Consider the following 13,068-nt stretch of genomic DNA (forward strand, 5'->3'; position numbering starts at 1 on the left):
GAAGCCAGCTTATCAGACATTCGTTTCATTGCATTTTATTTTCAGATTTGAAGAGCAACATTCGACGTCCAGATGTTAAATTTTATGATTCATATATTTCTATTGCTATTAGGCAGTCAAAAACAGACATTTACAGAGAAGGTAAATAAGTCGTGATTGCAAAGACTAGCAATACCACATGTCCAGTGGCAATGCCACATGTCCAGTGGGTGTGTTATCTCCTTATTTTCAGCTCGCAAACGACCCAGACAGTTTCGCTCAGGAGGTGCGTCTGTAGCAACTCAGTCTGGTGTTGGGGACAGAATGCTCAAGCGTCGTAGCAGGTGGTGGAGTGACAAGGCGTGACATGTCAGTGACACTTTGGATGAACGCCTCAATGTCTCCCGTGACTTGAGTTTGTAATTTCCCAAAGGGATCATTTTAACAAGCTTAGAAATATGTATCTATCCAAGACAGGCAGTGTTGTGTATGAGAGTTTCGGGTTATGCGAGAGAGAATTAGAGGAGAATGTCAATTTCAGTTCGTTTTAGCGAAGCGAATTAGAATGGAAATGTTATCTTATCGTCAGAGTCTGTCCTACATCTGGCATGTTGTATATGCAGATGAGGTACTGCTCTATAAATACAGTTAACGAATGGTGATGTTCATACTCGGGCGTCAGACAGCACAGCAGTATTTTTAAACTAATTTTTCCTAAAATGCTACTGCATGTTTTTTGAACAATTTTTTTATCGCATCACGAATGTAGTTGCCGTACTTTGACGCAACTACGGGCTGCTGGGGGAGGGGGCTGCTGGCTGGACGCGCCTTTCCATATTATATACTTGTGTATGCGAGTTTCGGGTTATGCAAGAGGGAATGTTAGCAATGTCATTGTACAACAAACAAACAAACAAACAAACAAACAAACAAACAAACAAACAGCAAAATACGTGGTATAATTTATGATATATATAATATTTTATTAGAGTTATGCGTTAGGTTCACAGATAGATATCAAATCTAGTTCATAGAACAAATCTATAGATCGACCAGCTAGAATTCGAAATTACAGTTATATATCGCATACGAAACCTCTAAGCATCTAAGCTATATTCTATTAAATAATACGTTTGGTTGTGATCGGCAATAGAGTGATGTTGGGACGTATGATAAGTGTCGTGGTACCGGTTTCTATAAGAAAAATGGTTGGAATGAATTACCATCATACGTTACATGGCGTTAAAGTGAAAGACACAAAGGCAAATAAGAATGTATATTGAAAGCAGAATAAAACGAAGTAGTACGATCCACGCACATTAGTTGTCAAGAAGAATGTACACATCATTTGCCCATGGTCCACCTTCTCCATCAGATTTACAGGCTGTAGATGTTCCATATTTAGTATACGTCTCTTCTGCATTCTCGCTAGACGCACACCAACCACCATTCTGCACACCAAACATCTTAAAACCACGAGCACGAGCTGCTTGAGCACATTTTTCGATGGGGTATGCGCGTGACCCATAAGAACCATCAAGGCGGTCATCAGTACCTTCAAGGGTTGGTATGGCTCTATCAGATGTGTCTCCGAAACAACCAAGTCTAGTGTATTCTGGAAAAATATAACAAGTCAAAGAATGTCAATTATACTATTTTCACTGCTATCACAGAAGAACACATGTAATATAGTTATTCTGTTCTCTCCGTGAAGTTATTCAATTTATATACAACGTTTATATTTTGATATACCTTTGTCGGTTGTGTATATATAAACTTCGTTTGCCCATGGTCCACCTTCTCCATCGTCGGCACAAGCTGTGGATGCGCCATATTTACCAAATGTCTCAACTGCATCGCTACTTGATGCACACCAGCCCCCATTTTGCAGAGCGAACATCTGAAAACCTCGGTCTACCACAACATCGGCACATTTTTGTATTGCATTTGTCCTGGCAGTGTATGCCCCATCTAAACGTGAGTCTGTGCCCTCAAGTGTGGCAATAGCCCTGTCACTAGTGTCTTTATAACAGCCAACTCGTACGTAACCTGCAAACACATTGCAATTACACATTATAAACGTTTACAGGAAAAGTCTGAGTATATAGGTGCAGTAGCTCTACTGACAAGTATGTACGTATACATAACCAACAGACTGACTATTGTGGAGTATGGTAAATCATACATGACCATTGGGTCATTTTGAATCAAAACCTGAGACGCATGAGACTGCCATGCCAGTGTAAAGTTTGTTTTCAATCAGTTGGGTTATGTCATCGCGAACGCCATTATTTAACACATTGGCCGGTATTTGGCAATGTAAATCCCGTATGAGCAAAGGGTGAACTGCATTTCAACAATAGGTGCTTCCGGAATAGCAATGTGATTTTCAGTTTGACGCATTTGTAAATATAAAATTACTATAAAATTACCGCCATTGTGAATGTACGATGTTTGTAAGTGATTTGATCAGACAAAATTAACCAATTATACGAAGTTTAAAAAAATATTCTTTTCTGTTCAGCAAATTTATTCTTTTCTGTTCAGCAGGTCAACCTTTATAACTGAGTTGTAAATTATTAAAATTACATATATGTGTAGCCTAATTCAATGTTTGCAATATTATTATTTATCTTTTAGTTCTGTACTCTACTTTGTAAAAGGTCGGGAGACACAAAGCTGCTGATGTATTCAAAGACGGGACCACACATGTATGCGTACATGTATCCGAATCCAAAATGGAACTAATGCAATTCTGCATACCTGGGGTGTTTGTAAAAATGAAGACATCATTTGCCCATGGACCGCCTTCTCTATCAGTTTTGCAAGCTGTTGAAACATCATATTTACTGAAGGTTTCTACGGCAGATGCACCGGATGCACACCAACCGCCGTTCTGCACACCAAATATCGAATAACCATGATCACCAGATACCGCTGCACACTTTCCAATAGCATCTGCTCGATTCTGGTAGGAACCATCCAAACGGTCATCAGTTCCTTCCAGCGTTGGTATAGCTCTATCAGATGTGTCGCCAAAACAACCAATCCTAGAGTATTCTGGGGAAAACATACGAAGAAGAAATGTCAAACAAAACGATTGCCCTAGTCTAATCATACAGTGCACATGCATACAAATATTAACAGAAATCTATCACACTTTCGCCATTAGAGAAATTAAATTAATAGATATATTAGTTTAGATAAGCATTTTAAGTCTTCAATTTTAAATTGGAAACAGTACGTAGCACAGTGTTGATGTTTGGTAAATGTAACGATCAGTTTTATGACAATGACATCTTTCCAACTTCTGAAACACATTCGTGATTTTAGGCTTTCAGATATATATTTGTTTCGTATTTATATGTAATATCAACACATACAATTGATTTTTCTTATACCTACCACTGTTATAGGTGAACACATATACCTCATTTGCCCAAGGTCCACCTTCGCCATCACTTTTGCAATCTAAAGAATCCCCATATGTACCAAAAGTAGAAGTCGCAGTACTACTTCCTGCACACCAACCACCGTTCTGGAGAGCGAACATTTGAAAACCTTGTTCACGGGCTACTGCTGCACATTTCTGTAATGGATTTGTACGAGTGGTGTATGAACCATCTAGTCGATCATCTGTGCCTTCGAGAGTGGCTATGGCTCTTGTACTCGTGTCTTTGAAACATCCGACTTGGGAATATCCTAGAGAATTCAAACATATGAGATATTAATGAGGCGATAATCTGAGATAAATATATACATAGTCTTAAATACAGATGGTATGTGATGTTAACAGGTGCTCAGAAATGGTTAAGTACTATCTATACATTACTTATTTACTTAGGTTGAGGCCGATATCAAACAAATAGCACCACTAACTGCGTTGGTCAAAGCAGATGGCTAAGATTTATAACAGCAACTTGGTGACGGTAGTTCTATATATCGATCCAATAGTTGTTTTATTGTCTTGAGTGCCTAAGATTTAACATTATAATCTCACTGTAATGATTGTGAGCCCAAACACTAATATGACGTTGCTTGGTGTGATTTGTGGTCGCTTTGTTACCTTCCCAACTGGCGCACCGGAAACGAGCTTTTCCATATATCATAATGTTAGCTCAATATAGTTAGATTACTCTGTGGGGCGGTACTTATACCAGCACCAATAATGCAATTCATGAGGACAATAACATGCAATCCAATATCAATTTTCTAAGGCAGGAATATTTATGGACGATCGTGGAATAATTTATATGTATCAACGAAATAAAGAAGAATTGTATAATGTATTGGCATGGTTTGCTCAGCAATACATCCATACCTCGTCTAATATGTATGTAGACATCATTGGCCCATGGTCCACCTTCCCCATCAGCACCACATGCGTCAGATGTTCCATATTTGTTATACGTCGCGAGTGCAGTAGCACTGGATGCACACCAACCACCGTTCTGTACGCCAAATATATTAAACCCATTGTCACTAGACACCTCTGCACATTTATCTATAGAGTTTGCGCGTGACCCATACGAACCATCCAATCGGCTATCAGTATTTTCAAGGGTCGGTATGGCTCTATCAGATGTATCGCCAAAACAACCTAGTCTAGCATATTCTGAAAACAAAGGTTATAAATAGTATGAATGAATTATATACTTTGTTTACTACATGATGTCAAAATAAATCTATGACATAATATACAAATTATCTCCAATGTTAAATTTCCACTCTCTACTACCTAGACAATAAGGGACACCGATATATGATTCAGAATTAAGTAAATATTGTATGATATCATTAAACAAGAATTGTGTTTTTCACTTTGTTAAGACAGGCATGCCAATTATAAAATAACCACATGCCTCATTTTTTATGTAAACATCGTTATATTACGAACTGTCAAAATCAAAACTGATTTCCACGGGAGAAACCCCTGTATAAGCTATATGATAATATACTATGCTAACTATTTTTAATACCTTTATCTTTCAGTATATATACATCGTTCGCCCATGGTCCACCCTCGCCATCTGCAGCACAATCTGTGGATGCACCATATTTATCAAACGTGTACAACGCACTACCGCCAGATGCACACCAACCTCCGTTTTGCACAGCAAACATCTTAAAACCACGATCACGTGCTACCTGGGCACATTTATCTATTGAGTGTTTACGAGATTGGTATTTTCCATCAAGACGGGCGTCGGTTCCTTCAAGTGTCGGAATGGCTCGGTCACTCGTGTCTTTATAACATCCAACGTGTACGTATTCAGCGGGTACAGGATACGATGTATCTAATGAATGAATAATGCGTGTTAGTGTATAACCAAGAGACAGAAACGAGAAAGGTGGGAAGTAAATCATTACATTTTAAGATAAATGATATAGATGAGTGAATTTCTTGTCATTGATATTGCATATTGAATGAATACAAAGGTTTAGTGAAGGTTCCATAAATTTGACAAAATTGAAATTTGTCATAGTCATAATTATAGTTAAGAGTAAAACGCAGGAAAAATATACATATGGTCAGTCATCATCTGAATTGCACGGTTACGCTAGCTCGATGTCAGCGTACCCCCACGAACGCGTACCGGATTGTACCGAGAAGTCGCATAGATGTGATTGGAGGCGCATTCAAAGCCTGCAACTAATCAGAGTTGGTGTGAGAAAAAGTTATAAACAAAATTTGCGTTGTTTGTTGCCGATGGCGAAAAATCGCCTCTGCTTCTTTGGCGGTCCATAGCTTCCACTTTCTTCGGTATGTGGCCTAGTACTGAAAAAATAGTCGGTTGAACTATCTCTGTAGTCTATCACTTGATCCGGTTACAATGCGTATTTGACGCAGGCACTGTAGTTTATTACGTCCGTCCGTTTTATCAAGGTGCATCAATAAGCCTGGTACAGAGCCACCGTCTCAAATATGGGTCGGTCTGTGCAAAAATAGCTTTGCTTTCAACTCCTAAAGTCAGTTTACAGTTCTAATCTATCGTAAGTACAGTTGCTATGTTCTCTAACGTGTGATGGTTGGAAATCTATGTTCATGAACTGAGAGCATAATATAGCTTTCGAACATTACTGTCAATTTATCTTTGGTATTGCCAAAGAGGACTCACATAAATATACATTGACTAAAGTAGAATCCAAAAAGTACTAGTTATGTAGAAATATAAAAGAAGCGAGAAAAGATAAACAATAAAGTTAAAAGTATTTCCCCAAAACGGTCTAACGCATATTGCTTTGAAACACAGTAAAAGTGTTCATAAGTGCCGACATTTATTATGATTCATACTTTGATAAATACCTACAATTCCAGTATATTTAGCAGTTATGGTTTCATATTTTAAGCTTACCTTTATCGCGTAGTACATAAACCTCGTTTGCCCATGGCCCACCTTCTCCATCACTGAGACAAGCACTTGACGAACCGTATTTATCAAAAGTTGTATGCGCAGTGTCACTAGATGCACACCAACCACCGTTTTGCACCCCAAACATCTTATAACCAAGATCTTTTGCTACTTCGGCACATTTCTCTATTGCATCTACTCGCGATGTGTAGCTACCATCCAGTCGAGCGTCTGAACCCTCCAGTGTTGGAATGGCCCTGTTACTTGTGTCCCCAAAACAGCCAACTCGTTCGTATCCTGCATCAACAAAACACAGCTTGTAAAATAAAATGGTAGTGTACAATATATGTATATAAACATTACTGAATTATAGTGCTATTCCACTACAAAATACATAATAGCTACAGAGTTTTTCGAATTCTATATCATGTAAAATAGAAGTAAAAACATACACAAACATTACTATTATTCAATCGAATTTAAAATTCCGACAATTAGGATCACAACATAAATAATTGACAAACATTGGACATGGTTAACTAAACCAAACATTGGACAACTAAAATCGTCCAAACAACAAACAAATGTGGTGTAAAAATACACTGTATAATAAATGAGAGGAAACGATTACAACCTTTAAGAAAAGATTAGGCAGTTGCCGGTGCTCTACAGATGAAATGGTTTTATATTGGTAAGTTGCTTTCAACAAAATTATAAAATTCAATTGATTATTTCAGCCAAATTAAAAAACTTGGTCAGCGACTGCACATTATATAACGCACATGTATGAATAGTTTTCAAATTAAATCACTAAATCGATTTTAAGCAAAAGTTGTTATGACTATTTGTTTATATGCCAAATATTGCGATGATGTACAATTTCAAGCTAATTAATGATTTCACTCAAATATACAGAAGTTTTTTTTACAGATTTCCGAATTTCTATTTTTATATAATTTCTCAATTTAACAATAATATTTCAGAAATCAGTGCTTCGAGCTGGAATTTAAAACAATAATTTGTTATGAGAAGATTAGGTTATGAACAACTTGATATGATCAGAAAAACGACTAAATGTGGTACGGAGGATCGGAGTAAATTGTCATTCCCTATCGTGCGTTAATACCAATGTACATGTCTCATAGATGATGAATACCTGTGTCTTCTTCTAGTATATACACATCGTTTGCCCAAGGACCACCTTCGCCATCGGAATTGCAAGCTCCAGACATACCATACTTGGAAAACGTAGAGGCCGCTGTAGCACTAGATGCACACCAGCCACCGTTTTGCACAGCAAACATAGTAAAACCACGGTCACTTGCTACCTGGGCACATTTTCTTATTGCATCCGCTCGGGCCGTGTAAGAACCATCCAACCGAGAGTCCGTGCCTTCAAGTGTCTCAATAGCTCTGTCACTCGTGTCTCCAAAACATCCAATGTGCACATAAGCTGTAGAAGAAATTAATATAGACATTACAACATGAAAGACTTATATGTCTATATTTTTGACAATTAACGTATAAGCAAACTATCTACTCTTCGAGAACAAATTATTTCAACAGCATTTGCCACATGCAAATTTGTTTTATTGCTAAATTCTGTCATGCGTCAAACTACTCAGCCAACATAAACAAATGTTTTTGTGTGTTTTATTTCAGTAAATTCGCATCATGCAATATATTTATAATTGCGAATGCATGTATCAAATACATTGTATTACGATGATTACAACTAATCATAATATATTCTTCACAATTGCATGTGGTATATTTTTATTTATAGGTGATTTCGCTACAAAACGTACTTACGTGGTTCTTTACTTGGAAATAAACTTAGTGTTAAATAATTACAGTACTTATCAGTATCATTCTACAATCAATCTTAAATAATAAATTCACAATCTTAAACTGACATGGGCTAAAATTATTATAGTACTTACTCATTGGAGCAGTGGTACCACCATCGCTGCCACCATCAATAACAACAGTACCACTAGAACCACCACCATCGCTGCCACCGCCAATAACAACAGTGCCACTAGAACCACCGCGGCCACCACCACCACCACAACTTCTCTTATGTCGTCCTTTCATAATTGTTGCTCCTGATGACTGAAAGTGAATACACATAAGGTAGATAGGCACTTAATTTTATGCAGTTTTTGTGTCTATTTCGTGAAACGAATGTAATACCTAATTCAACTTCAATGCTGTCACTCTAAACCAATTTGTATATTTATGACAACATTAATCGTTTACGTGACAGTACTGACTATGCAAACTTAACTCATAAGTGTCGAGCGGGTGCAATTTATTTTTGGCAAATTTTCATTAGGGGTAACTGTAGCTTAAATACTGAAGTGGTTTTAGGTGTACTTGCATGGAACGTTGTATTTCATCGATATTCTAGGGCTTGTTATAAAATGGTTATTAAAGCGTTGGACTCGACAAAGAGGTTTATACAAGCAACAGATATTATAAATTTATTGTATATATGGTTTTGGAATTTTTATGTTAATTTCAATCTTTTTATGCGGTATAATTAAATTTGCTCTGGCAAGACGTTTGTGATCGAGTCATAAACTAGAAGTGGGGACAACACGGCATAGTAATACGATGATTTCTCAGGCTTCGGTTGAGAATTTGTCTTTATTGAGTATTGGAAGTTAAGTTGTTTAGGATGAATACCATTTTATTCAATTTTGTCCATTGAATAAACAGTTCCAGAGTCAATCCAACCAACGACAAATACAACCAGACAATGTAACTCCACCGAGCATGAAAACCGCCCTTACCTTGTTTGAAATTAGCATTGCGTGTGGAACTGAATTTATTTGTGAAACGCGTGGAGTGAGGGCAGGTTAGTGCAGCGAGTCTAGACTCTAACGCCCACTTATTTAAATTAAAGCGTTTACTGATTGGATGTAATTTGTACTCACTCGGATGTCACAAAAAATGTTAGCTGAACTGGTCAATTGGAATTCCAACACTGATTCAAACAACCATTTTGAATTTATAACATGTTATAGAAATGCAAGGTTTAGTCTCGCACTGTTAAAGATTGTATACGAATTTGAGTGCATTTTCTTGGAGTTTATGGGACATTCAAACACTTACCAAATGTATGCAGCCCATGGCTACAACCATTATTATTATTAGTGTCTTCTTCATAGTTATCGACGCGTTCAAAAAACGGTGTAATCTGTATGCAAAACAGAGATGTAAATATAAATATGATATTCTGCCAAACATCTGAGTATATACATTGATAAGTAATGGATTTAGTTCCAAAATCATATTCTAGTCGTCAATGTCGAACTTTTTCCTGGGCCATCTTCCTGGAATGTTTTAAAGCACAAAATCCACAAATCTCATGCCTAATGTTCACCTTGAGATTACTTGTGATACCACCGAGTTTGTTGTGTGCGCAGTGGCGGCGGCAGGAGGGGCGGTCGCCCCGTAAAAATAGCTGAAACCCTTTGTGTCAGCAAAATGTGCCCCTCAAAATGCAAGAAATAGCGTTTCAGAGAGTCTAAATTTGAGCAGACCCCCCCCCCCCACATGCAACATTTCGTGGCGCCGCATCTGCTGTGGTACCAGTAGGGATTTCAAGGGAAAATTATACACATACCATATGCATTAGACAGATCTCTATTAGAGCAATGCAATGTACTTTATTTGATGAAAATCAGGGTAACCGTTCTCGAGATAAGGTACTTTGTAGCTTCAATCAGCATCTCTTAATTTTTTGACAAAGGATGACACAACAAAGCACTACTGAATAGTAAAGACAACGGCACCATTTTGAATGAATAAGCACTAATTATTTAATTGTAGCTGAACGTAAACTGCCATATCTTTCCCCTTTTTTATCAAATTTTCACCAAATTTTCATCAAATGAACTTTATATCAATGTTTATCTAATGTCATGAGCGGGCAACATATTAAATCATCTGTCAGTGTCAATAAAGATAAACAAATTTTACTTTCGTTTATGTTGCCTTCGTTTTTATTCCTATACAAATGCATTAAAAACGCCCTCATCGATCGGCTATGCGTTCTACCAAGCTTTGCTTATTTTTACGCTATAATATTACTTATGAAACAAAAAGCATTGACACGAATAAACAAATCTAAGATATAACATTATAGCATAATATACAGCTTATTTTTTGGCAACTTAGAAAAGAAGTATGCATGGAAAACATAACTGGGAGCTGCCCGGAAAATCTGAAATCTCTGTGCATGCTCAATCCATTTTTATGCCAAAATAACCAATAAATCATCTCAATTCTACAGCTGTGAATGCTCTAACATGTACAATTCGTTTTACTTTGCATTTACGCTGCATGTTCGACATTTTTTCGTATCTTGCCGTATATGAGAGTGAACGAGTGAAAAATTCTTTTCGTACATGAAAATGGCGTCCATGTAAACAAAATACTGGGATGGAGGTGAAGCGACGAAGGTACCACTTTTAAAATGGGCTTGTTGCACTCTCTAAATTGGTGTCATACTCACAAAACTATTAACTATTTTACTATTGAAATATATTTGTTTTCAAATTATGAGTGATAGATATGCCAAAATGGTGTAAGTCGATACGAAAATTGCCGTTAAACTTTTGTTTTTATTGCCGTTTCGCCAATTTTCGGCCGATTCTCACCTATCACCTCTCATTCTATAGCTGTCATCACCTACTTGATTTCAGTGGCATTTTCAAAATCGTACGGTCCACGCCAACGCGGGGAAAACGCAGCAACCTTCTCTAGATTTAGAACACCGGGTCAAATTTGGAGGTCATGCTCGCGTTCACGGCGCTTGCCAGGATTTTCAAATGTTTCAATTTTTATTCTCTCGTATTGTCAAAACGGCTACTCGCAATGGATTGCAATTTTCAGAAAATGACCATAAGATATAGAGCTAGAATTCCTGATAATTTTTTTTTTTTTTTTTTGCTTTTAGTTTTGCTTACATATTTTTTATTTTTTGAAAGGGTAGCTGCCCATGCCCACTTCTACCGATTTCATTAACCAAGTGACTGAAATCCCTAGTACCAGGTCCATACTTTTTATACCATTATACCTCATTAACATAATTGTAATACTATGCAGCACATGGGAGTGGTCTAGATTTGTGGTTTCCTCTTAGCCCGTCTGTTAAGACATTCGAGACGCACCCAGTTTTTCTGTCACTAATATCGGACCACGTACTGAATGTGGCAATTCACAGTCACCATGTTGCAGAGTAAGCTAGGATTGCCGACCCCGCCCGCGACTTGCAAAAAAAAAAAACACAAAAAAACAGACGAAATGCTCTTGGACGGAATGTCTTATGCTAACATAGCGAAATGTTTGGTGTGACGAAATCACCTACGTATAATATATGCAATAAATTCACATCAACTCAACGTGGTGCTGGCGGTCCCTCGTAATGTGTGAAGCTTACTGACAACGTATTACATTACTATATTGAATTATACCTAACGATCAATACATTTTGAAATAGATTAGAAGAAAGTTGGTCGCCGAAAATGTCTATACCATCGTTACTGCCCCGCGTCTGTCAACCGTTCATGGTACTATCACGAACACTTTGGGATGAGCCGAAAGAAATTAAAGCGTGAGGGTCGTCATTTGCGCTCGCGTGAGTATTGAGCCACGAGCAATTATAAAAACACACACTAAAAACGCGAAGGCTCATGGGTAGACGTCTGTTTGTGAACAATGACACTCTATGGCCATCTGACACATGCGCAGGTGATGACTACCCCGCTTTAACCAGTGTTACCGCCGAGTATAGAACAAAACGTAACGACAAGTGAACTTTATGTATACTGTCACCAATTATGATGTTGAACATATTCATTGGTTTGATGAATCGTCAGTTATTGAAACCGCTGGTAATCGCGAAACGCCACCAATGTAAATTATACAGTAAAGTTGCTTGTAAGCGCATCCGGGATGACTACACTAACATTATTGATTGGCCATCCAATGGTTTTGAAATGGTGAATTTTTTTGAGGAAGCTGTGAGAACTAAAGACTCATTTTATCTAGAGAGAGTTGCGTAAGTTTAGGCAACTGCGGGTTTCATCGTGGCTGTATTGTCGAATCAGTACTGACGGAGTTGTTACGTCGACAAGGGGCTGAACGTTTGTTTCAACCACCTCACAGTCCGCAGTTCAAAGTATATTAACTCTGTTTTAGTTATTTAAAGGTGTATCCGAAAGATGACGAGGATATATGTATAATCATTAAACATTAATAACCAAGGGAGGTGGAAAAAAAGATGTATTCAAAGACAGTACTCACTTATTATCTCTTATCTGGTGAACGTCCAGACCGCACTGTCGCAAAGTGACAATTAATAGAAATATACACTTATATTGTTTCACATATACCAGCATATGTCCATGCACGTGAGAACAAAAGAGACATATCGTAAATCATCTGTTTTTGGAATAGATACGTCGATAGTACCTTCTCTTTGCAAATGTAGTACCACGCGCAATTATTTACAAGTTTCCTTAAAAATATTATCGAGATGGTAATTTATTTTGTATGTGTTAAATTCCACCGGTCAAGCTAATAAATGTGGCGGTGATGCTGTTTTCAATATTTGTCCTCACTCGAAGCCCGGTTGAATTATAGTTTTTTCATTATGGTGCGTGTTACTAAGCATGTATAGGGGAGTGTGGTTGAAGCATTGAATATATATAGATAAACGAAT

The 13,068-nt window shown here is 37.5% G+C and overlaps 1 protein-coding gene across 1 annotated transcript; it reads right to left on the minus strand.

Moving 5' to 3' along the window:
• Positions 1 to 941: 941 nt before the first annotated feature.
• LOC100374260 (uncharacterized) lies at positions 942 to 12,698 on the minus strand. Its single transcript, XM_002731966.4, has 11 exons — positions 12,651 to 12,698; positions 9,453 to 9,537; positions 8,276 to 8,447; positions 7,489 to 7,785; positions 6,336 to 6,629; positions 4,959 to 5,276; positions 4,301 to 4,594; positions 3,385 to 3,681; positions 2,743 to 3,039; positions 1,732 to 2,028; positions 942 to 1,594 (listed from the first exon to the last, which is right to left on the minus strand). Exons 2-11 carry the CDS (start codon positions 9,504 to 9,506, stop codon positions 1,299 to 1,301), a joined length of 2,616 nt encoding a protein of 871 aa, XP_002732012.3. The 5' UTR covers positions 9,507 to 9,537; positions 12,651 to 12,698; the 3' UTR covers positions 942 to 1,298.
• Between the last annotated feature and the right edge of the window lie 370 nt (positions 12,699 to 13,068).

This window comes from Saccoglossus kowalevskii, chromosome 22 (genome assembly GCF_978046115.1).
Source record: "Saccoglossus kowalevskii chromosome 22, keSacKowa6.1, whole genome shotgun sequence".
Taxonomy (NCBI): Eukaryota; Metazoa; Hemichordata; class Enteropneusta; family Harrimaniidae; genus Saccoglossus; species Saccoglossus kowalevskii.